The following is a 26455-nucleotide window of genomic DNA, read 5'->3' on the forward strand; positions in this document are numbered from 1 at the left end:
TGCAGAAACAGAATACAGGGTGAAGGACCTATTTGGAGCAGAGAGTGCTGGGAGCAGCACAGAGCCTGGTAACACCAGCCTTACTTTTTAGACTTCTCATCCCTCCGGACCTTGGCATCAGCTTTGGCGCTTTTCAGTTCTCTCCTGGCATCAGCTAACTGCTCCTTCTTGGCATCGATCTAGGAGAGGCAAAACCAGACGGCGGCACTGTGAACAAGCTGCTGACAACTGTGGCAGTCACTCCTAGGCAGCATGACCCAAGGGTTCAGCTTGTGACCACGTCTAAAATCTATCAGAAGCCAGACCCACTGCTGCAGAACAGTTAGGCCATTGGCCTTTTAGTTTGCTGCAAAACCCAGGGTGGTGAAACATTCCCCTGAGAAAGTAGGGCCCCACTCATTTCCAAAGACAAGGTGGTGCTCAGAGCTTTCTCACACAGCCACAATCAAGCAGGCAAAGGAATTGTCTTGCCCTGGGACTGGCCTACAGTCCCTCCAGGCAGCTTGTCTGCCTCCACTGTATCCCGCCAGCATAAACTCTCTGATGATAACCTGGAAGGACTATAAAAATCAGTTCTTGCCCTGAAAGCTGATAAGGCTTCAGGCAGTTCTTCTCTAGCAAGTTTAGGATTCAAGGAGATGTAGCATTTTGCAGTCCCTGTTCAACCACTCCCCTTAAAACATCCCCCAAGCTCTAAGATCTAGGGTGAAGGCAGCCATGTTAGGTGTGTTACAGAAGCAGGGACACTGCAGCGCCAAACCAGAAATCTTTATTGTGACGGTTACTCTAAAGCCAGACCAGGAACAGACCTAACCCCTCTGGACCTCATGGCCTTCACCAGAAACAATCTGCAAAGGAAGAGGTCAAGTCAGGGGGCCGTAACGTACCACGTGCACAGCCTGCACTGACAACAGCCTGAGATTCACGTGCCAAGTGTGGATGTCCTGTTCCTGGCCACTCAGGGTTCTTTAGGGGACACAAATCAGAGCTAGAGACTGCTGCTCTGAAGATTCAATGGCAGCAGAACACATAGCTATGGAATGAAGGGCATATAAAAAGGGTCTGGTCTTGGTCTTTACAAGCAAAAGACTACTCATATTGAAAGGCATCCCCTTCAGCTCTCTCCACGCAGGCCCAGCTCTGACGCAGCACTAACCAACTCCCGAGAGGGAACAGCAGGCTCTGCTTCTTTCCCCCAAGTCAAAGGACTCCCAAGACACAGTATTTAGAGCCCTGCGACAAGCCGAGAGGTGGGCAAGGGTGGGTGTACCTTGCTCTGCAGGTTCATCATGGACTTCTCGAAGGTCTTCGGTGGAGCTCTCTGGTGGTTACACAAAATGGCAACCGCTCTGTTGGCACGGTTATAGGAAAGGATTTTTGCCGGGATGTTGTCATCCGCTGCAAAGTACAAGAAAGAAGTGAACAAGTGGGTTCTCCAGAGCTGTGCAGCCCCAATCAGCGCCCCATCAGCTCTGCAAGCTCCCAGTCACTGCAGAACCGACTAGCAAAAAGCTAATGAGACTTGATAAAGGACAGGCATAAAGCAGCAGGCATGCCCTGGTGCAGTCACAGGTCAGCTCTGCCCCATCCCAGTGCTGGGCTGCTCAGCTACCCCCAAAGATTGTCTGGCAGCAGATTTTTTGGTCAGACCTCAGCTGTCTGACATTTGCACTGGCAGAACTGCAATGAGGAAGCGGTGTACAGATGGCAGGCTTGTGGCCAAGAAAGGAAGCCAGGTCTGTGTTGCAGGGTAAGATCTGTTCCCCTCACGGTTTCAGGGATGGAACTTACGATTAGTGAGCTCCTTGAGCTGCTGCTGTAGCGTGATGGAGGCATTGTAAGTACGGAATACCTTGGCTGTCAGTCCCTCCATAAGGTCTTGAAGGTGTTTATTTAAGATACTGGTCTAAGGAAGGAGAAAGATGACTTAGCACTAGAATTGACCACAGCATCTGTGAAATCTCTCGACGCAGGAGTGATGAAGACATGAAGCTCACCACTGAAGCTTAGTGTACTCAGACCTGACCACAACATCACCAAAACCACAGGAAAAGTGAACAAAGAACCAGCAAGTATTAGATTGGTATTAAATAACCACAAGTGGCGAAAAACGTTTTCTTTAGTGTGGAGGTTTTGGTTCTCAACAGCTAGAGGTGTACCTGTCCCACCTCAGGGAAGGTGCCTGAACCACCACAGTGCTCCCATATTGCCAAAGGTGCAGATGAGGATGGCATCACAAAATATCACCTCACAGTCATCATCTCTGAGCTCTGATAAAAACTCCCCAGGTCAGAGCCAATCAAGCTCACTAGGACCAAAGCCCCCTTTCTTCAGGAACCTGTGGGCACAGTGCACAATACAGACACCAGGTTGAGACAGAGTCTCACTGCTTTTAGGCCACACAGGCCGGCTCTGGAGAAAAATTGCCACTGAAACCATTTCTGGGAGAGAGCAGCTGTTACTGCCTGGTGCAGGGTGAGACTGTTCATGGTGCTCCACCACCATCCCTGACCATAAACCATGTGCTTACATTGAGGCGGTCAAAGAGGTCATCCTCAGGCTGCTTGTTCTCCATGAACAGCTGAAGATTCTTAAACACCTGCAGGAAAAGAAAAGCAGTAACCTCAGGTGCACGGACCAGACAGTGCTGGGTTAGCAGCAATACATAAAGAAGCAACATTGCCAGGGAGCCACTTCAACCGATTTTAGGCAACAGTGATGATGCTGGATGTTACTTCCCAGCAGGCAAAGACCCATCTCTCAATATAACACTCAAAGGTTCCTCCCCAGCAACAGGAGCTCTGAACATTCAATGTCCTTTATCCTCACCCTTTAGATCAAAACTGCAGGAGACCAGATTCTGTTCTGGCTTCACTGTCTAACAGGAAGCCAGACCCCAAAGCCACCACCTTTCCCTTACTCTCCATAGTTAGTCCAAGCAAAGAGACCTCTGAGCCATTTCCCATGGGAAGAAGCTATCAAAACTCAACCCCTCCTACTGCTGCATTAAATGTTTCATACAGTTAATCCCAAACAAATCTCACTGGGGTAGGGAGAATAATCAAATCATCTCTAATTATACAGAGACCACAAATCCCAGCTCTGTGTGCTCCAAATCCCCAGTTCCCAGCTTCTCAACAATACACATTCTTCTACACACCTAACATACAAAGATTTCTAATTCCACAATGATCAATTTGCTACTGTAAGCACTGAAGAAGAGGCACTAACACCAATAAATTTAAACAGGATCACGTTTTCTTCCTTACACAAGGAAGCAAGAATTCCAGCACGTCCTCATTTCTACAGCAGCCATAGTTTGGCTTTTTTCCTTTGCTTTGCTCTCTAGGAGGGCAACAGCTATTGCCGACTGTCGTCACAATTACCACGGTATTATACATGTGCTATAGGCCAGATAGGAAGCTGCTACGCCCACAAAAACAAAAGCCTCTTTGGATAGCACCCTCCAGGTTCATGCTGCTGGGTAGGGACTTGTTCTGGAATGAGGACAAGATCACAGCAGATTTGAAATCAGAGGATGATGAAGCTTCTCAGGTGCATAGGCTAGAAGTACCAGTGCACCTACTCTACACATTGCAGAGCATCCCAGATGAAGACGTACCTCAGTGAGGGCTCAGCCCCACCATTAACAAAACCATTGCGACAGAGACATCATGAAAGCTCAAGTCCAACTGCTCCTCTAACAGTGCTGTCCAGCACTTTATGCCACTACTTGTCATTTGGGCCTAGAACTCTACCACCCACAGGTGACCAAACCAACCCTGCTGATCAGAATGAGACCCAAGAAACTCATCTAACATAGCTGTTACAGTTACGCCAACTTCGGACACCGAGACCACAGGGAAGAGCAATAAGGTGTTTAAATACCTGCTGGGTTGTGTCACGTCACTGCCGATAAAAGGGAGGAAGGTTAACTGACTGACTTTATGGCCAGGGATCTGACACCAGCGATGAAGCTCCCCGCTATTGCCATCAAACCCGTGCTGCCCACACTGTTCTGCAGTTCAGTCTGCGTACACGTTGGTGGAAATTCCTTACCCTCTTCTCAACGGGGACCTTGTTGTAGTATCGGATGGAGTCTTTTCCGAGGAAGTCGAACTCAACCACGTATTCCTGGCCATCCAGTTCGGGATGCAGCTTGATATGTTCTACTCTCAGAGAGCAGCAGCCCACGGTGTCAGCTGTCTCTCCTTCCTCTTTTTCATTACCAGCTCTCAGGGCAAGCTACATTTATATCAAGACAAGAAAAATAAAACATTTCAAATTACCCCTGTAACCTACACATTATGGAAATTTTCAGACATTGAGCTAGAATCTGCAGTGTCCATAGGAGAAAAGGAGAAAACGCATTTGAATGGATAAAAGTGACTCTTACAAAATTGTAATAAAATCAACCCTATGTTCTCTTCAAATCTCTTTTAAATAACCCTACAATAAAGCCACAAATCTACTAATCTACCAGAATATCTCATTTTTTAAAGAGAAATTTAAAGCAAGATGCTTTAATGCTTATTAAGTAACTCAAACTGTAAGACATTTCTGACTAATGGAAAACCATTTCAAAACATTTGCTATTGTGTAAAAATCAAACCGACTTCCATGTGAACTCAACCTGATCCAAAACCAAGTTCAGTTGTTCATCTTCTATGATCCTACCTCTTCACTGCATGCTCAATGCCTTTTAAATAGCACATAGGACACTTTGGGTTATATAAGTAACCTAAAGGCTACATTTAGCTGCATAAAAAAAAAAAATGTTTTTTATCAGTACTGGCAAAATTTCTGAAGAAAAATCTCCATTGTTCATACGAAACCACAATTATTCAAACCAAAGTTCCCTGGATTTACTCCGACCCATTTTGAACAAAACTTGATAATTTAATTGGTCGAGATACCATGCCCTAACAGAGCAACAACTCTCTGGGAACCGGTTTTATGCAGCTTTAAATGCATCAAACACAACTGCAGTTTTCTTTAGGCTGTGATAAAAAAAATCAGTGTAATCATGAAACCTCGTGGCTGTGACCTCAAACTAAAGAGGTGACAAACCAGCAGAGACTCCCAGCAGGAAAATCGAAGCAGCTGGAGACAAAAGGCCCACATAGACTTCCCAGTAATCCAACTGGGCGATTCTGGAACCAGGCTGTGAATGTTGCCTGCACTAAAACAATGCTGCCTGAAATAGCCACGTTCAGTACAATAGTTCATTGCCTCTGGATTCCAGGTAATGGGAAGGAAAAGGAGATGGGAGCCTGCCCACCAGGAAGCCTCAGGATACCTTAGCAGCTGGGTTCAATTCTGCCGTGGGAACAGACACGCAGCATTCCCAGTATTCCCAGCAGGATGGGAAAGGGAAGAAGCCTTACCTTATCAATGAAGTACAGAGCCACGGCCCTCTGCCGTACTTTCATCTCTTTGGATTTCCAGTCTTCTCGATACTGATTCCGGATTTTATCTACGCACTTCTTCAACCTCCGAGCCGTCTCATACTTCTGCCAGTCCTTCTCACCCTGCAGAGAACATTGGAACAAACAGTCAGCACTAGGACGCAGGCAAAGGACCAGTTCCAATCTGCAGCTCAGGCTTTGCAACTCTGCGTGTGGCAAATGGTCTCGCTGCACAAAAACGCGGAGATTTTGCTGCTGAACAGCTCAGTTTCAAACTACGCTGCCATGCAGCTGTAGGCAATTCAGATTTCCATGATATTAAATGCTTCCACAGAAGCAACTGTAAAGACACAAAAGATATGTCTTCCATGCTTCTCACATATAAATGGCTTCCTCTGCTTGATTCAGATGACACTTATGTTCTTTCAGCTGTGTAATTAAACACCCATAAAATGTGAAAGCAACATCAACAGCTTGTCTTTGTTATTATATATTCAAGCCATAGGAAAAAGAGGGCAGAGATTTTTCCTTATACTTGTAGGACAATCCCTTTGTTTCCAATCCAGGAAAAACAACTCTTAACAAAAAAACCCCAAAACAAACCACAACCAAAAAACACAAAATCATCTAAAAATCAAAACAATAAAGCACCTCTAAAAAAACACCTTCATGAGGAGAACTTAAATCCTAGCCCTGAAACTTACAGCAATTCTTTCAATGGGTTTATCATTTGGAATTATGGAATTGATTCGCTGACTGGTTATTTGCTCCCACAGCAGAGTTTGTTCTTCAGTCAGGAGCTCCTTCTCAGCCAGCAGCCTGGCTACATTTTAAATTTTACAACTGACTAATTAGCAACTCATGGTTAGAACCTCACTACATCATCAGGCAGGGGAACGTTACAGCCAAAAGTACATAAAATATCCACCATAACTGTTCTTGGATAAACTGCTTCCTTTTAGTTTATACAGGGTAAAGGATTTCTGACATGATGATGCTTTTCAGTCGACATTTTCCAGATTTCATCTGCTCTTCTGTGCAGTAATTGTATTTTTTCTTTTCAAGGGGGAACAGAAGTACAGAAGCTTTCCTGTATTTTTCAGTGTAGCACGAGACAGCAAGACAGCTTTACTTACTATCTCTTTCCTAGCCAACAGCTAGATTTGCTTCCTGGAGACATGACCAGTAAGATTTTAAAATTTTTTTAACTAGATCTTTACCTTAATTCTTGAGCTGGGGTTCAACATGATGTATTTGATAGAGCCTTGGATGTTCTCAGTCCATGACACCAGCCAGGTAACCTTGTTATCGTGCCGGACCTCCTTCCATTTGTGTCCTGGTGGAGGGGGAGGGATCTTGGAATCCCTGCACAGAATTACAAAACAGCAAATAAAAACCTATTTAAAGAGACTTCCATAGCATCAAAATAGAGAAAGTAATTAATACCATCACACAAAGAAGCACAGTGCAAGAAACTGAGGCAACACAGCTATGTATTTTCACAAGGAAATCAAGTGAATCAAAGTGAACAAATACCAGAAATGGAACTGCTATCACTACGTATCTGCTGCAGAATTATACTAGAGGTGGGAATACAGACTGCTAGGGCCAGCTTTGATTTGTGGACACTGCAATAGTGTGGACATTTATCAGGACAAAAGTGAAGAGAAGCCCATCAGACCTTAGCCTTCGACATCAAGGCAGGCAAAGTAGGGCAACCTACCTAAAAGAAAATTAATTTCTGTAAATACTAGCAGGAAAGGCTGTTTAAGCAGATGTAGGCCATAGGCATGAGGGAGAAAATATGCTGACAAAGTTCTACACGAAACCCACGATAGCCTTCTTCAGTCTTTGCTTGTATGACTCAGTTCCTTATCCATGTAAGAATAAGACAAGCAGTAATGTATTTCTACACGCTTGACTATCAGCTTCGGTAGGAATTTTAAAAAGAAGCTATGCTATCTAGCAAGCAAAGCCAAGGTGCGAGGCATCCAGTGCTCACTTGCTGCAGTTGATGATGATGTCTTCTGGCATGATGCGTCTCTTCAACATGCCCATTTTGGGATGGTTCCCACGACCTCGGAAGAGACCTGGGGGTTCAATCTTAAAGTTGGCAATTCTCTCCTTGTGGTTGTCCATCACACAGTAACCATATTCCTTCAATAGCCGCTCGTTCTCCTCTTTGATTTTCTGGGAAAAGCCAAAATCAAAGATGATACAGTATACCCAGCACCACACACATCCCTAAAAGCCAAGACTTAAAAAAAAAAATTATATCTGCACCATACTAATGCTGAAGACCCAACTCAAAACCAGATCCTCATTGTGCCAGGTACAGTATCAACACACAGAGCAGCAAACTGTCCAGAAAAGCATTCATAAAATGCAAGCAGCACAAACTGGAAGAGGGCCAAAATGTGTGAAAAGTCTCTTAAAATTTGTATTTGAGGGAAATAGATAAGGGCTGGTCAGGACAGACACGTTTACTCCATCCACATATCACAGCTACATGAGCAGACCCAGCACAGTGCTGCTGCTTTGTAGTGTCTATTCAGCATTTGGCATTCGCTGTACTTGAATCTTGTTGTTTATACATAAAAACTCAGACTTCTGTGTTTGAACTCAGTATCGGAAAGCAGGCAGAGGAATGTCTCCAGTCTGCTGCATGTCAAGTCTGTGTCAGCAAATGGTCTCATAAGCAGAACACAGTCTCCTAAGTAAAAATGTGCTGAGATGTCACTGCATACTTCTGTGCTTGAACTCTAATTACACAGAAAGGAAAAATAAAAACATTGTAGCTCAAAATAAAACATCTGACCTGTAGACAGCACTGGTGCGCCAGCTAAGAAACTAACAGAGAAAGCCACAGACAGGTACAGAGACGGGATCACCCACATGTTTATCAAATGCCAACAGCAGTGAGACATGTATCTGCTTCTCCGGGAACCCTCTGCCCCCAAAGGTGCTTTCAAGCTGCCTGGCCCCTGGCTCAGAGGACAATTACTGCGGTGTTGCAGAAGATCAACTGAGAACTTGGGGTAAGTTTCCAACTTCCATTGCAGGGAGCCTCCGTCATCTAAAAACTATTTAATTCTCTCCCCACAAAGCCACTGTAGCCATGGTACCGGAAAATAAAGTTCCTATTTTATTCAGAAGATTGCATTATTTGGTATTTAAGATTTATTCTCTCTTGTTATTCAGTAATGTCAGTGCTGCACCCCTTCCACTGTCCCCAATTTCACCCTTATAACCCAAGGGACTTTTACAATAAAAGTCTATCTTTAGCTGAGTATCCACTCCTCATTACTGGCCAGGGATCACGGCTCCCGTGGAGGTAGCACCTCTGATTCTCTTTATTTACTTAAGCAGGATCAGGAGCTTTAGTCCTATCGATTATCATTTCAAGTCAGGATGAAGATTTAGCTGTAAACACAGCACTTTGCCTTACCTGAGCTGCAAAGTAAAGATTCCTACAGTTAACACAAAAGTAATAATTTGAAAGCTAGTAAACATCGACTTATAAATGGCAAGGCAGGCAGAGGAATAATTACACAAAGATGTTTACAAGTCAGTTAAGAATCAAGAATTCTAGAATTCGCTCTGGTACCTGTTTCTCCTCCTTGGACATCTGTTTCCTAGCTTCTGTCTGAGCTTTGAAATACTGGCTCATGTGGGTGAAGTCACATTTGCTGAGGTTGGTGATCGTGCTCTTCTCTTCAGAGGTCATTTCCTTCCAGAAAGAAAGTGGCACTTTTAAGTTTTCATACACTTACAAAGTTTTCACATATAGTAGAGCTTATCCTACTGCAGGCAGTTTAAACAGGAACAATAGGCAGGTTCTCACAATAAATCCCTAAGAATCCTCAAATTCTTGCATGTGCTCACTCCACCAGAGGTCACAGAGAAAAGGCCAAGAAGCAGAGCGCAGGGAGCAGTGTGATCCCTGCAAGCCCTGGGCAGTGCTGTGCCACCTCCCAAAGCATTCTTACAGCGAGCACCAGCTGGGACTGCTGTGGGATAGGGAGAAAAAACACAGCCCACCTAGGAAAACTGCATCAGCTAAGCTACAGGTTTGAACTTAGTGCTGCTGAAGTTCAGGTCTTCAGAAGGCATTTTGCTCTAATATAAAGCTGGCTCTTCAGCAAGGCACGCAACAGTCAGGTCATCTACAGCCCATCACACTGTAACCCGCAAATTTGGTTGGGAGGAGGTAGATTTTGTTGGTTTAGAGAGGTATTTATGATAGGGTCCTTTCTGGTGAAACTACAGGATAAACTGAAACTTCACATCTACGTTCTGAGGCAGCTCTTAGTTGCCTCAAGCTAACTTCTCTGTAGATGGAACAGGAGTCCCTTTTCACTGCCCTGTGCTGAGGAGACACCGGCCACGCCTGCAGTTGTTGCAGCCCAAGACTACGTAAATACCTTTCTCCAGTCCTTGAAAAAGTTTTTCCTGAAGATCTCCTTTGTAGTGTACTCGTGATCAAGCATTTTTGCAAAGAATGTGGCAACTTCTTCTGCTTTGGTACTCAGCTTCATGACTTTACCTACAAAGAAAGATTTTCTTTTTGAAGAAAAGGGTAGACAGGAATTGAAGCCAGAAAGAGGCCACAGTAACTACACTATATTTTTACCACAGAGAGGTCTTCCCTCAAAATGTTACAAAGTACAGCAAATTGGATGGACAAAGAAAACAGAGGAACACAATTGCTTGACTTTCATCATAAACATTTTGAAAAGTTTCCTCCGGAATCTAAACATTTGGAAAAGGGGGGGGCAAGGCACAGCAATCTGATGTGAGGCAGGTCTGAGAGAGGCAGGGCAGGAAGGGGAAAAGGCCTCATGCAGGAAACCCTACGCTGAGATGGCCCAGCGGCGCGTACGCTCCTGGGGAGATACTGCTGTTTGAAGTGCAAGAAGCAAGGGGTTTTGTTAAATTTCATACTCCAGCACTCAGATGTATGGGAAAGATGGTCTCTGTATTCCTGTTCTACTCACAGAGGGACACCCCTTCTAGCCCGTGGCTGTTTCTAGCCAGGAAGAGCCCTTCCAATGGCTAATCCACAAAAAAGCCGGGAAAGCCCCCCCAAAAATTTAACACCCCTTCATGGCAGGGAATTGTGTTGGGATCCTGCTAATCCCTCCTTTGCTGTGGGAATGCACTTCTGTGTCTCCAAACCAGTCACTTCTAAGACAGGCTGCGCTTTCCGTGAATGGAGAGGTCACATTTCACCTTATCTGCAAGACTGCGGTACAAAGTGAAACTACTGCAAAGGAAGACTTTTAAAACACAAGGGGAAAGAGGCTGCTGCAGAACCGAAGCTGTGGATTCAACATCTAACATCCCTATTGAACGTCTTTTTGGTCCAGACTGCATTTCCTGATGACACAGGAGGGGCCAGTGATCCCCGTGAAGGATTCTGCATGCAGCTCACATCTCCAGCTACTTGCAAGAAATATTTCAAGTCCCAATGGGCTGGCAGACAGTCAACATCTGTGGATTTTTTAACGACCACCCTACTGCGCAAAAGCGAACACAAGAAACACTAGCGTTGATTCTACGCTCTTGGAAAAAACTACCACACTTTCAATTTACTATGTTTCAAAAAGTTGCATCATCTCCACAATTAAAGCATGGGACTCAGCTACAAAGCCTTAAGATCTATAAACCCTTGTAAAACAGGACTTAGCAAAAGGTCCTCCCAATGATCTGAGAATATTCCACAATTAAATTAAACCAACAGTAACTCTGCCAATTTTTAAACTGCAAGCTAAAATACAGCATTTGTTTGCTTATAACAGGAAATGGGGGAAGGGAGAGACAGCAAGGGAAACTGTTTTTCCAGGCTGCGAGTCTAGCTTGAAAGCAGCTATCGAGTTAGAAACGTGTTACGGGGCGAAAATTACTGGTATTTTTCTCAGATAGCTGAAGGCTCAGTCACCTTTATCTAATCTCTTTAGAATATATTTCACTGGACTCAATTTCCTCTCTTTTTATAAAGGTTTGAAGAGGCACTCAGTGACAGGGCTTGATGTTTAAAGAAAAAAAAACTAATATTCATGCCTCTAGAATAACGTTACCTGACTTAAAAACTCAAAACCAGAGAGCAATGAGGGGGATGTTACGAGCATAAGAGAACACGACTGAAATGCAGGTACCACCATCTACACTCTGACCTTGCCCCTTTTACAGAAAAATATGCAATTTCAAGCCACCTCTGGTGTATAAGCAGTAGCTCGTTAACCTGTGGTCACTCAAACACGTAGTCAAGCCCAAAAAAGGCAGCTTTGGCATTTCAGATTCCTCCAGCGAGAGCCAGCCACAGCGTGATTATTGGACTCTACAAATCATCTTGGGATAATCTTCAAATTAGACAATGCCTTGTGAGCACAGAGAGAAGCTCTCAGCAGCTGCTGTGTAAATCAGACGTCTGATTTTTTTTTTTTTTTTTGCCTAGTTTCTCAAGTCAGATTTATGGGACTGCTTTATTTGCCAGACCGCTCTGCCCACCCCGTAATCGTTGAGCCTGCTGATGAATTTCTGCCACGACGGAGACTGCAAAAATCCCTGTGCTTCCTAAAGATTTCATGAAATAGATGGCTAGACAGAAGAGGAGCTTATTGCTGCCTGCGCCGAAGGGACAGCTATAGTGCAATCTGCCCTTGCTTTTCTCTAGACAGCAGGGGAGGTATACAGTCATCAATAGAGGAGAAAAAGGCTGCCAATTTTGCAGGAAGTTCTTAGCAAACCCTAAGAAAGAAGTCTGCCAACATCCCTGATCATTGTGTTACTGGCCTTAGATAGCCTTTAATAGGATGCAATACGTTCATTTCACTGCACTGCTGCTAAAACCAAATGCCACCTATTTCCCAGTATTTAAAAACACCGCTTTGTGTCCCAGGAAAACAGCACACTGCTGCTGGAAGAGTGCCAGCACAGATGTCCCCTTCACCAAAAGTTACATGTTCATCCATTCAAATACCTCCCACTTAATTCAATCCCAGGTTAATTTGATCCTTCATTTAACATGATCACAGGACTAAAAAGGAAACACACGGGTCATCAAGTCCGGTCTCCAGCAGGCATCACATCATATAATCCCTTCCACGTGAGCCTCTAACAACCAGTCAGCCCAGCACATTAGAATCCCACATCAATTAGTTCTACCACACCTAACAGTTAGTGAGTGGGACCATGACTTGCACCAGAGGGCTGTGTCCTTGAGGCCAGGGTCATCCCACGCACTCCTACAAGACCCTAATCATCTGTATCAAAATTCAATGGTCTTTCACTCTGCTTATGCCACCAAAGGGTTGTGAATTTCACCACAGATGTTGGAAGTTGCAATTCACACGGTTAAAGAAAACAGAGCAAGCCTAAAGGTGACCAGTGATGAAGCAGCTACAACTACAAACTCTCATCAGTTTTATGCTGCTACTCTCAGGTGTAAGATGCTCTCATGTAACGTGAGAGATTTACCACCACAACAGAGTGACAACAAGTTCATCTCCATGTCAACTCTGTTAGCAGAATTCAGCAGCTACTTCTTTACTTTCACAGATCCCTCCTTCACCTAACCATTGAGGAACTTCTTTTAAACTAACCCCTAGAACAAAACCATCTCCTCCTCAATTCAGTCCCTGGAAGAACACCACAATGCCCCGAGAGTGTTTATTTCTTATTTCAGCAAGTGAAAAACCAGATGAACTCACCATCATAATAAAACTTAACATTTTCGGGCAGAGGTTCATATGGTGGAGCAAATACAGGACCTTTGTGCTCTAGGAACTTCCATTTAATGCCTTCAGGATAGCGTTCTTCTTCCCACCTTCAAGAGAGAAATATGAATCAATTAAATTCTAAGCTCCTAACCTTCGTTTTATTATTACATGGGTATAAAACTAGGCTTAAAGAAAGGAAAAAAAAATCAGCAGGCAATCATTGTTTTGCCATACACAGACTAAGTAAAAATATTCACTGTCACTATTTTTATTTTTATAAAAGGATGTCCATGAAGAGAACACCATAGGTCACAGATCATCTGATGACACTATAGTCCTCACCTCCCATTTGCTGCTCTTTTCACAAAATTGCAGAGCTGAAAAAACTTAGAACTTAAGATAATACAAAATTCAGTCTTGTGAAGCAGTTAGGATCATGCCAGACTAGAGTCAGCTGTGATCCAGCATCAGGTCTAGGATGCCTGCTCAGCAAAGCCAAACAATTGTAGTATATTATGCAGCTGCTTTCAGAGGTGGACAAGGACACCGTTCAGGGCAGAGATAAAGAAACAGATGTTTAGTAATGACCTAAATGAGAACCTGCTCAGACAAGAAAGCTTGAAACCTGCTCTGTCATTTTAAACCCATTTCAATTCTTTGGGTAAGAAAAGCATATTAAAAAAAAAAAACGGAGTAGCACAGGAAAAATCGCAAACTTGCCTTAAAGCCTCTATAAAAAAGTGTGGTAAATGATGCATTAGGTATCGCAGCACAGTCCGGCAGCCACTGCCATCCCCGCGTTCCAAAGGAACAGACTCATGGGGTCAGCATTTCGGCTACAGAGAAAAGGGGTCCCACCAGGCCAGTATCCTCACCCAGTTCCTAGTGCCCTGTGCCCAAGCCACCACTTCCACACTCCTCCCCATCCCATCCTTTCCCCTCCTCCTTTCACGATTACCAGAACATTACTGCTACATGCTGTAGGAAAGGATTCCCTGCTGAGAAAGGCTATTTTACCTTGGTGATTCATCAACTTGAATACCATTAACCTGTCACAGCCCTCAGTCTTTGAACTGCCCAGACAACTCTGCTCAGCAGCCGTGACAATAAAAAGAAAGGGAAAAAAATATTTAAGCTTCCTTCTAGTGTTGGCCCTACTAGGTATAGTCCCGTTCTGGGTGCAAGAGCAGCTAAGAAAATACATGTGTGTAGTGCAGGCATCTCGGGAATTGTGATGCGCAAGGGCTTAATCCCTAATGAGATAACAGGTCACTGTACAGAAGATAACCACTATACAGAATTAAAAAAAAAAAAAAAAGCTAGAAAACACTCAAAATGCTTCACTGGTGCTTGTACACCAGTAATTTAAGAACAACAACAATTGTACGGGACACGGTGCTTTGCTATAGTTAGAAAGTCATCATCTTCAACCGCAGCACCAGACCTGACCGTCTCGGGAGAAGCACAAGAACGTCTTCAACAGCAAAGTGCGCGATCCCAGCTATCAGCACAAAACCTGATTTCAGGCCCTGGCTGGGAAGAAGGCTCTAGTAAACTACGTTGATAAAAGAAACTAATATTGACATTTGAAGTCTAGATCCCAAATATTTACATTCCTAATGATTGTGGGGGTTTTAATTAATTAGAAGCTAGAAATCTAAATATTTTGTCAAACATAGGCCTACGTTCTTCCACCCAGAATCTCCTTCTAGCAAAACAATCTAAACCATTCACCTCGTCTTCCAGCTAGGAAAAAGAGAGTTATCCTCTCTGGCAATGAGCATTTTTATTTCAGTAAGGAAAAAACATGAGGATCATTCACAGTAGCTACCACTTTACAGGATGGCGTTGCCGTTCTTGCTTTTCAGCTGTGACTTGTTAAGATTTATCACTCTAGTATTTACTTGCTGATAAATTCTGTTCCTCTACCCGTTCCTGTTTATTTTATAAAGGACACATGCAAAAGATGTACTAGAAAGGTAGCAGTTTAAATAGACAGCTGTGCACATTGTGCCTTTTGAGATGGCTCCAAGGAAGCATGGGATCCACAGGATGGTTTAAAAGTCCAAAGCTACCAGAAAGTTTGCCACAGAAAGATCACAAACCATTCCAAATCCTCCACCTCCACCTTCCTAAACCTTGTACAAAAGCGTTAAGACAACATAAGCATTACAGCAACACTGCCCAAGGCTGCTTCTGGTTCTAAAGCAACATTCTACAGACAATTTTGTGGGAGCAGGAAGAATGTTGCCTGTCAGGAAAGCTGCCTTACTGATTTCAGCAGAAACTGTGCTCATCGGTCACGTAAGTTCTTTGATTAAATCCCCTATCAAACTTGTCTGAGAATGCCAGGGTGACTCAGGAAGGTAGAGCTGGGGGAGGTTTAAGTGGAATGAAAATAGAAAAGATCCTTAGGGAAAAAAAACAGAATAAACCTCAGGGATATGTTATTTCAAGGAAATGAACTTGCTACAATGCAAGGTGGGAGAAGTGTTCAGAAGGTATACTTCTGGATCACATATTCTTCACACGTTGACAGGGTGTGAAAACGACCTCTAAGAGAGCTCCACATGGTGATGAACGAGGCCGATGCCTTGGGAACGTCTAGCATCAAGTATTCACATAAGTGAGGATGAAAACGCTCAAGGCAGCAAAAGCACTTGTGGAAACAGCTAAAAAAAGGGTATCAGAGGATCAGAAAATTGACTCAGATGGAACATAAAATGCCCTTAAGAGACACAATTGAAGTGCAGATGAAACCCTGTCCGGCAAGCACGGGCTACACAAAGCTGCAGATGGATGATCACGGAGCATCAGCAGAAGGATGCAGCTCCCTACTGCCAGGTTTTGCAAAACATGCTTTCCAAGGCAGATTTCCTCAGCAGCGAGCACAAACCGCAGAGCTTAACGCAGCTACCTGGGACTGCGCTGCCAAGGCAGGCGAGGGGAGAGCAACACAGCTTTCCAGTAAAGGTTTGCTGTTGGAGGGTGCAGACTACAACAAAAGGAGCTATGATAACGGAATGTTAATTGAGGCAGAACCAGCAAGGGCAGCTGAGACAAAGCCAAAAAGGCAACAAATCATTAAGGCTTAAGCCTTAAGAGACCTTCTGTACCTTCCGATTGCTTCATGTCCCTGTAGTTTGTTAATGTCAAAGCACGTTAAAAGTATGCTGCCAAAGGGACTGAGGAAAAAAGTGGATTGCTCAGGAACAAAAAATAAACCAAAAAACCTCCCTAACCCTCCCCCACCCCCCAAAAAACCCCAGGATATTTTTTGAGAGGGCTTGAAAACGAAAGAGAGTAAGTATACAAGCGTGAAAAAAATACACAAGTGCTGATGTTCTGAGGAAGCTCCGAAAATCGGAGAAATAGGCAAAGACTATAAACACTACAGAGGAATATTTTTTTAAAGGTGAATCAGTAAGGGTGCCAATAAAGGTGTAACAGACCAAACCTCAAAGGACTGAAGAAGATTGCAAAGGCATTTCCCAACACTGCAGATCTATTAAAAAAAGCCAAATGATCTGAGAAAAGAAAATGCTCATGGAAACATCATCCCTAGAAGGTCGCAAAAAGAGATTACAGGAGTGCAGAAAACACCTATGCTTTTGAAAACTACATGGGCATTAAACTGAGGGAAATACTAAGGCCTGAACCTCAAAACGCACAAGCAATAGCTTCTCAATTCTAGCAACAATAGCTTAAACTGCTGTGGATAGTTTAAAAACAAAACATCCAGCAGGTTTCTTACACAGAGCACTACTGAAGCAGAACAGGCCTGTCTTCCAAATGAACCACAAAGTTCAGATTTATTTGAAAAAGCTTCTAAAAAAATTTAAGTGAGTGAAAGCACAACTTCAGTTTCTCAGTGATGTTACTTTAGGATCCTGGGCAGGACAGAAAGCATTTTCCATTCAGAACTTATTTTCAAAATTCATTTTCCAAACAGCCCAAGCTTAACTGGTCACTTGACCAACTTTTTTTTGGTGTGTGTGTGTGCTAGAGGCAGGAGTGGTTTTGAGAGGCCAATAGTTGACATTCAGCTAGAATAAAAAGGTAGACACTCACTCACATTGAGCCCTTTAATACAGAGAAGATCTACTCATGAAACTTATCAAGGCCAAGTGCAAGGTCCTGCATCTGGGCCAGGGCAATCCCAAGTGCAAACACAGACTGGGCAACAAGCGGCCGCAGAGCAGAGCAGCCCTGGGGGAAGGACTTGAGGTGCTGGTGGATGAAAAGGTGAACACAAGCAGCAGTATGTGCTCACAGCCCAGAAAGCCAATCACACCCTGGGCTGCATTTATGATTCTATGACTACAGTACTTGTTAATATATCTGCACATATTTCTGTATTCCTGCCAAGCCTACAAGTTTTGTACTTCTCTGAAGTGTCAGCAAGGAGCATCTCATCATTACAAGTGGTCTCTACACTCTACAGACAGGAAAAAAATCCCACAATAAAACTAATTTCTTGGTTTAGGTATAGCAAAAAAGCTACTTCACTTCCACTTCAAATGATGAACAGAGTCAGTAAGATATGTATTTAGAGCTTAAGAGAAAGCAAGTCAATTATTCAGAACAAATCCCCATGAACCAACAAAAGAGAAAGCCAGATGTGCTTCTTCGGTCAGCAAGCCCAGGTGCAGAGGGTAGCCTCCATCACTGATATACATTACCATTTCCATTTTTGCTCCTCTTCCTTTTTCGGCTTCTTTCTCTTGTCTGCTTCGGGGACTTTATCTTTGCTCTTAGCTTTCTTTGCTTTGCTGTCCTGCAAAGTAAGAGAGAAGCTATTAGAACAAGCTACTGTATTTCCCCCTTCCCTGAAAAGATGTTTTAAAACTAAAAGGCTGTCTCTTAGGGTATATAAGTTTGACCACAAATGGCTGAATTCCTGTGGCCTCACTACATAAATGTCTTCTTCTATCATCCTATTAAGTCAAAGTCTGCTGATGGTCACACTTAAGCTTTAAGCCAAATTCTTTTACTTCACACTTGGGACACACTAAGTGCACACACAGCCAGTTACTCTGTTTCACCTGATAAGCAGCAAGTCTGGGCCATAGTAACACGATTGCTTAGTTACAGAAACAACCTCCTTGGCCTGCACTAGTGTATCTAGGCCGGCAAATGCTACAGAGCACACTTACACCACTGAGGACGCTTCTGGGAACACACCGGTACGTGCTCACTTTAGAGACACTTTCAGTGAATTAAATAATTAACCATATTGCCAGGAGGTGCTTGCAACATGTGCCTCACAAGAGTATCTTCACTAGATGTGAAGCACAGCTCATTAGTCTCAAGTCATGGCTAACTTCTCTTCAACAAGTCCCTCTCCAAAGGAATTTCCAGCCTAGGCTCCATTTAAAAGCTTTACAAGTCTTTCTAGCAGCTGATCTCAGATCCAGCTCCTCGTCTGACCTGCTGCTTCAGCTGTGTGATTACCAGATGTTGTCAGCAAAGCTCCTCTGCCCTCTGTGAGCTGCGGCACAGAAGGACTGCAACTGGCGTGGAACCGCCTGAAAGTTCACAACCTGGAGGCATCTTCTCAAGATTACTGAATTGGAGAGAAATCTTTCCTGATTTTTTTATTCACTATGGCTCAGATAACTTAACCTCCACCACAGCTGGGGATCTGCCACACGCAGCTTTGTCCCAGACCGGCCCTGCCTCCCTACACTTGAATCCCAGTCCCCTAGTTCTACACAGTTCAACACCAAATTGTCAGCCTTGCTTTTCTTGACCACAGAAATAAACTCATCGTTCAAATTACCTCTTCTTCCTCTTGTTTCCTCTTCTTTGCTTTCTTGATGTCTTCTGTTTTGATTTTCTTGGGTTTGTACTCAGCACTGTTAAGAACAAGAAGACCAGCTTGTAAAAATAAATAATTTTCTAGTACAAAAATAAATTAAGAGAAGTCATACATATACAAAGTCTGTGCACACAAGTTCACAATATTTCTGGCACATTTAATTTCTGAATAACATAATTTTATGCCCCAATGACTGAAGACTGAATAACCCCTACACAGCAAAACAGCCCCAACAAGTTTCGGACTGCTGAAGCAAAAATATTCTTTGATGAAGGATTGATTCAAAAGCATAAGCAGTCACCCAGTGATTTCACGGGATGGGATAAACAGGTAAAACCTTAGTGGCATGTTCTACCCTCCCCTCCAAGTCCTTTTCCAGTCATCAGTCTGGGATCTGCCCATAAGGCTCACTTTTTGCATCCCCACTAGTTTAAACAATAGCAAAACTGAGTGCTGGCAAATTCGTAATCTTTCCATTGCAGACATGAGATGGGAGGTCACAAAAAACTTAACAGAAGGTGGCAAATGATTACACAGAAGATGTCACACCCATCTCTTTTGGAAACGGAGAAATACCACAGAGGGGACAGAATACCACTATGGCTAAACCCCAGGCTGCTAATAAGCTCACACTATCGAGAGAACTGCACGCACACAGATGGTGACACATCCCAGTGTGATGTAACTGGGCTTTTATTGTGCTGGGTAGGTTACTGTATCTTTTGATTTAGAGACAAAAATCCTCAGCACAACCCACGACGTATTTAGACTCCAGGTGAATCACGTCGAGCAGTGCAGGCAAACCTCCTTCCCCTGCCACAACAGGCTGACAATGCATTTTCTCCCTCTTGTGCAGTCATTTCCTCACCCAACAGAAACCACCACAGCCACTTAGCTAGCAGCAATACCTCACTTGCTCAGATTTATGTTTTACAATCTCCATCGGTGTCTCTTCTAGTTTTTTTGAGTTTTTTATTTATTTACTAACTCTGCAACATTTTGCAGCACCATCTCAGAAGCAGGGACTGGTATTTTGCCTCGGACACCACCAATATTGTCCTTGCCCTCCCCAGAGAACTTACAACAACATAAGGGGTCTGACTGCAGACCTCCAGCCACCCATGTGAACACACCTGTGCTGATGACCTGAAAACCCACCAGCTACCTCAATGTTGTCTTTCTAAAACTAAAGGCAACCAAAGTCACCTGCACCCACGCCACTTACTCATCATCTTCTCGAGGTCTCTTCAGGGGTTTGGCGTCCCCTTTAGCAGATGGGTAAAACTCATCATCATCTGGTTCATCTTTAATACGTGGTGGACTAGAAAAAGAAGCGAAGAAAGATGGTTCTGATTTCAAAGAGGAAATTTCTCGGAAACCAACAACAAGTCAGTTGTAAGAAATGATTGTCTGCAAAATGGGCACGTCTCCTGGTCCTGGAATGTCATCTCAAGATCCCAAAGACCTGAGGTGTGTTATGCTTCATGTGAATATCCACAGAGAGCATGAGAAGAGAGTCATACACTATCTACGTATTTGCCATTTCTCAAGCAACACTGAGATCAATTTGAACTGCTAAGATTTCAGCTGTGTTTGAGTAAAAACAACTGCAGCTTCCAGCACTGTCAAATAGACTTAAAGCAAATCAGAAATGCATGAATGTGTGCAATCAAATAGAAGATATTATTCAGTTTCAATATCCTTATTAAGCCTGGTAAGAGAGAAAAAGATTATCAACTAAACAAAGATTTGAAAGCTATTCCCCTGCATCTTTTGCCAACTAAACACTGAGGTATGTGAAAACCAGAAAAGGAAACAAAGATTTGGTAAAGTTAAACTGATCAGTCTCTTTTCACGGTCCAAACTGTGGGAAGCAAACAATCCTGCCCCTTTCAACAGACCACAAATGTTAAATTAGGCTCAATGTTTTCAGCCATAATGTCCCAAGACATCAGTAATAATAATAATAATAATAAAAAAGTATGAGGGCAAAAGAGACTATTCCTTTAAACAAGCTCATTATTTCTAGATTTCACATAAGTGTTTCACTTATATTCATACAGAAAAAGATAAGAGTCCCAAAATCATGTTCTGAAGCCCTTAGTGCCTCTCCATTCAGAAAAAGGTAACAGTTCCATCCTGGGCTTTCCCATTCACAACCAATCAGCACAATCTGTAACAGATTGACTCAGTTTCCAAGTCAACATGCAGATTTTGCAATTGGATGGAGGGAGGGAAGCAGCATTCAGCTTTCCAGTCCACAGTCAGCAAGAGAGATTCTGGAGTCTTATTTTCACTAGTAGTATGTCCAGGAAGCAGAACAAGGCAGTTTTGCTCTTTCATGACTGTAAAGTCGTTGCAGTGCTGGCAGACACAACTCAGGGAAACAGATATGTGCTGCTTTAAGAAGCTGTTTCTGCGGCATCGCTTATTAAGACACAAGTCTGCAGCACAGAGACAGTTGCAAAACATTTATGGAAAAAGAGGTATTTGTCCCATTTAATTTATTCTCCCTTCCAGGCAGGAATCTAGAACTACTGTTTATTAAGTTGCTAGAATTTTATCTAGTCTATTTTAACACTGAACTATTTCACAACCTTTTGTAACAGTGGGAAATAAAGTGTGATTATTTTAAAAGAAAGGAGCTGTATGACCAAGCTGAACCTTGACTTGCATTGTTTCCAAGACTGTAACATTGCTCATCATACCAAGTCTTAAGGAAGAAAATCAAAACCACATGAGTGAGGCCATTTTTCTCTAGTGAATTTGTAAAAGAATATTTCAGCAGGGGAAAAAAAAGAAAGAAAATAATTACTTTACTCTTTGCCAGCTTTTGGCCCTGAATAAGGTACAATTGTAATAGCTCCTCCAGGCTTTCCTCAAACACACACAAAATGCTCTCTTGGACCTGAAGAGGACTCAGTTACCTTGATATAAGAACACCCAATGTCTCTTGTGAGATCGGCACACACATGCAATTCTGCTGAACAGCAGAGGCTAGAAAGAGTTATTATTAAATGTCTGCTACACCACGAAACACCCAAATGTCACCGCTTTCCACTTCCAGAGGATCCCCAAAAGGGCCTGGAGAGGGCGCCTCTGCCCCACGTCAAGCACAACCACTTCGGCTGCATTTTCAATAGGAGTAAGAAAATGAAGCAGATGGAGGAACTCGTGTCAGGAGGGCATATTCAAATCACGTAAGAATAACTGACAGGTCTGGACAAGAGAAGAGTCCTCTCCCAATCTCCCTGCACCCACAGAACATGGTGAGAATGGGAGGATTTTGTTTGGCGTTTTGCTAACTTCAGGTTTTTACTAAACCTCTTAGTGATGAGTGATACAGTATCTGAGTCCAGAAGATGCTACTATTAGCAGGAATTTAGCAGAGTAGGGCGTCTAGGCATTTTCTGGAGGTAATTCTGATTTTACACAAGCGCTTTCCTTACTCAGCACTCCTCTGCAAAGGCTTCAGACTGTAGTCACTCACAGAAGAGACACTCAGAGGCAATCTGGACTGTCTTTACAAAGCCCTGTCTCTCGAAGATTGTCTGCAGAGTTCAAGTACCAATTTTACAACAGAGGTTCCTTCAACTCCACTACAAATGTTTCCATAGTTCAGTCTGTCCTCAGGAGAAATCAACTATGTAATACTTGGACAAACTCCACCTGTACAGGCAGACACCAGGCATTCAACAGCTCTCACTTCCAGCTACTAGTAAGTAGATTGATTAATAATTCCCATAACTGAAAATAATCATCATATGAAGGAGTAAAAAAGTGTTCCACTGTTTTTCCCTAAGATGAAGCAAGAAGACTCAAACAATGGGCACCTAAGAAGAATCAAACTGCTGCTACTTTTCTAATTATAGACCTCATTTCTTACCTGGAGAACCCATTCTCCTTTTCCTTCTTTATTTTTATATCACCAGAAGATGATTTCATCTGAAAAACAAAAAGTAGGAGTTGATTAGCACTGTCCAGAGCACCTTGTGTTTTCCCAACATACAACGCAGGATATTTAACTTGCAGAAGGAAACAAAGGCCACCGTGACTTTATCTACATTCCCTGTAGCCCTTAGTGACCTACATGACACATCAAACCCCAACATTTTCCATAAGTCTTAGTCAATTCAGTATTTTCTAGCTCTCCAATTGCTACAGTAGATTGGGGTTAAGTGTACAGTTTGTTCTTGCTTGGAACAAATGTGATTTAACAGATTTTTCTCCCTTTTCTCTGAATCTAAGCTTGGCAAAGAGAAAAGCCATGGGAGAAAACATGGAGCCAGTGGACACAGCTCCACTGTAGAACTGTTTCCATTCACAGTACCTGCAGATAAAGCCCATACAAGTTCATATCTGGCACTCAACAGAGCAAGTCTCTGGGATAGCACTGGAATAATTCTCTCCAGGTTGATAAAAACTTGGAAGTACAAGCTACCTCTAACCCACTGAGCTTGTATGATTTGGTAGTATAAACCAGAATCATCCTCTTGTCTCTCCCATGGGAGACACCCACCTTCTCTTCCTTTCTCTTCTCCTTGTCTTTATCTTTGTGTTTGTCTTTGTGTTTCTCTGAGCTGCCATCTTTGTGTTTGGTTTTCTCCTTGTCTTTGTGTTTCTTTTCCGAGGAATCTTTGTGCTCACTGCAAGACAGAAGAGTCTGTTTGTAAAGGGGAATACAAGGAGATTTGACTAATACTGACAACTTCCAGCACTAGAGTCACAGATTTTGATGGCTGCAAACCCTACAAAAAATAAGGAATCGCCTCAACAGGAAGATCCACCAGCCTCCTGTCACGTGTCATTCATTCTCCTCAGAGGAAGAGGAACAGAAGGAGAACGCACCACAAAAACCACAGTCGCCAAGGGCTCCACGTCAGGAAAACCCCCGTCAGCCTGAATTGCTGAGGAAAGCCACAGTTGCTACACTTAGAGCTCAACACTTTAGGTTGAATTCCCACTGTTTCTGTTTTTCCTCTTTTTCTCAGTCCACATAACAGGCCACTGGAATAGAGCAGCCAGTCCCATCAACGCCCGTGTCAGCTTTTGCTCAGACAACAGTTTGTCATTGTAGTAGCTCTCATCTCTGGAACTTAAAGAGAAAATCGCTGATCTCTATTTTTCCCAAACAGATGGGAAAACCGGAGCAAACAGGATACGTGATGTCCTTGTGTTTATGCAAAGTCAAACAGAAAAGGCAGGAGTAACACTGCAGTCCTCCGTCAGAGCTGTTTTGTCAGCTGTGCCTCACCGCCCCGGTCAGCCCGGCTCTGCCGAGACGACGCTGTCACTCAGGATGGGAACTCACCAAAGGTGTTTCCAAGTGATGATCTGGTCTCCTACTACTCAGAGTCCAGTACTATGGATAACAGTATCGAGTTTAATACCCAAAATCTATTCAGAACAGAGGAAAAAATGCCCCCAAGGAGAAGAAAATCAACCTTTGGTTTTTATTACTCTGTTTCTACCCCCTTTTGATTTCTGAGGCATTTGGATAAATTTGGATCACATTTTCAAGTTTTTCTTACCAGCCAGAAAAGCACATAATGAGCTTTCTCATGGAATGACTCGACCCTTGAATCCAGAACGGTAGGAAATGCTCTCAGGAGACTAATGACAGAAGCTGCAAGAACCCTCTGTGAGGATTAGCAGCTCTGTTGTGGAAAGCCAAGCAACCCGCCTCTCAATTCAACCGGCTTTCAATGCACATTTGTAAGTTGTATGGACTCCCCGAGGTCACCTTGAGCTTAAGCAAGTCAAAGTCACAGCGGAAATCAGGATCTCCTCTCCTGGGCACCGTTAGGCACCAAGCAAGCTGCCTTCTCACACTGGCAGTTCACGCTCCTCCCTCCGCAGCACTTGACTCCCACCACTGCTGCTCTCCGGGACACACTCTGCTTCTCCTTAAGCCCATGCAATGTAATGCAAAGCTTTACTAGAAGTAGGCAGCTTCCTTATTTCAGTAATTCCAATGCTCAAGTACAAACCGAACAGATCTGTGGAGACACAGCCCTGAAAAACAGCAAGCCCAGGATGTCAGGTAAGAATGTGATTTTTTTAAAAGCTATACATCCTTCAAGCCATCTTCCTATTATTATAAAAACCCGACTGCAAAGGGTTGGATGTTTGATAGCCACAGAGCAAGCAGCACAGTAACCAGGTCCCATAAAGCCTGTGTGTGACTAAGAGGAAGGCAACCACTGTCACAAAAACGCCGGCCCACACCCAGCTGTAGAACTGCAGAGTAAAGTCCAGCGTGGAGTTTCAGAGCCTCACCTAACACCAGCACGAACTGACCTGAACTTGCAAAACGTTTAAATTATTCAAGCTCAGAGCAGCACACACTCCAGTAAATACACACCGGCCTTTCAAGCCCAAGCAGTTGAAGCATGAAAATCCATCTCTGCAGGAAAACAGTACATTCAAGTACCGCATCGCATTAAAAGAGATCAGTGGGAGAGATACCAGCTTCATTTTAACACTCTAGCAACCTCCTTACGCTACATATACATCTGTAAAGGAGTATCTAAACGTTAAAAGACAACTGACACTCTAGAAATTCTTGCAGATCGACACACAGCACCACATGTTGTTGCCTGTGCGTGAAGATTCAACAACTGCAGACTATTCTTACCCTGCAGATCGTGTTATGTACGCTGGGTGATCAGGACATGCGAGTACAGACACAGAACATCCTGACACTGGATCTTGGAAATCCATGACATGCCTGACACTCCTGCTCAGATTTGACATCCCACTTTCCATACTGTTTATTCATCAGTATCTCAGACTCACGACACCAATTTAATTTTCCTTTGCTCCAACAAGACTCATTGACTGTCTGAAAGCACAAACTCCACATATGTTATTAATAACAACTTTTGAACTCAGGAACGACTGGAAATTCTGACTTGATTATCTGCTATCTGTATGCCAGGTACCTCATTTGCCAAAGATTTTTTACAACTACAAAGGTGTATCGTCATACAGGAAAAACCATAACGAGGCTCAGAGCCATTTTAGTCTTTGCAGTCCTGCTTGTTTCTATTTTCTGACTCGTTATTGCTCTTATTTGGTATTTAAATCCTACCTGAAATAACATGTTTTACTCAGACAGCAATTTGCATCTTCAAAGCATGGTACACACTGCAGAGTTAGTTCTCTAAGGCAAAGTTCATGGCACTGTCTGTTGCATAAAAAAGGTTTTTTAAAAGCACCATACAATCTACACCTGCAAAGCAGAAAATCCCATTGGCCTAGAGAATCACTGACAATTTTTTGTGTGTTGAATGCTTACAGACTATGGCTGGAACAGAAAAAAAAAGTGTTAAAAGCTTAGGCTTGCTTTTAAGCAGAAGCTCAAACTGACACCTCTCTCAAAAGAGAGCAAGCAGCCACCATTAAAAAGCTGTTATGTGATTTAATCTGAAGCTAAAATCATCATCAGAGCCAAAAATCAAGAAGTCTGGATTCCTGACTCAGTCTTCGTTGTTGGGGTTTTA

At 43.3% G+C, this 26455-nt stretch overlaps 1 protein-coding gene across 1 annotated transcript in view; it reads right to left on the minus strand.

Annotated features, from left to right (window-relative positions):
* The window catches only part of TOP1 (topoisomerase (DNA) I), a 36525-nt gene that overhangs the window by 1794 nt on the left and 8276 nt on the right, over nucleotides 1-26455 (minus strand). The window contains exons 2-17 of the mRNA XM_009878317.1: nucleotides 23470-23596; nucleotides 22837-22895; nucleotides 20176-20271; nucleotides 18912-18987; nucleotides 17812-17906; nucleotides 13121-13236; nucleotides 9833-9954; nucleotides 9016-9138; nucleotides 7411-7598; nucleotides 6629-6773; nucleotides 5388-5531; nucleotides 4060-4245; nucleotides 2531-2599; nucleotides 1792-1906; nucleotides 1271-1398; nucleotides 85-179 (exon numbers count right to left, since the gene is read on the minus strand). Of these exons, the coding sequence (XP_009876619.1) occupies nucleotides 85-179; nucleotides 1271-1398; nucleotides 1792-1906; nucleotides 2531-2599; nucleotides 4060-4245; nucleotides 5388-5531; nucleotides 6629-6773; nucleotides 7411-7598; nucleotides 9016-9138; nucleotides 9833-9954; nucleotides 13121-13236; nucleotides 17812-17906; nucleotides 18912-18987; nucleotides 20176-20271; nucleotides 22837-22895 (1757 nt within the window). The 5' untranslated portion in view covers nucleotides 23470-23596. The remainder of the gene's footprint in view (nucleotides 1-84; nucleotides 180-1270; nucleotides 1399-1791; nucleotides 1907-2530; nucleotides 2600-4059; nucleotides 4246-5387; nucleotides 5532-6628; nucleotides 6774-7410; nucleotides 7599-9015; nucleotides 9139-9832; nucleotides 9955-13120; nucleotides 13237-17811; nucleotides 17907-18911; nucleotides 18988-20175; nucleotides 20272-22836; nucleotides 22896-23469; nucleotides 23597-26455) is intronic.

The sequence above is a fragment of the Apaloderma vittatum genome, unplaced genomic scaffold, assembly GCF_000703405.1.
Source record: "Apaloderma vittatum isolate BGI_N311 unplaced genomic scaffold, ASM70340v1 scaffold1991, whole genome shotgun sequence".
In the NCBI taxonomy this organism is placed as follows: Eukaryota; Metazoa; Chordata; class Aves; order Trogoniformes; family Trogonidae; genus Apaloderma; species Apaloderma vittatum.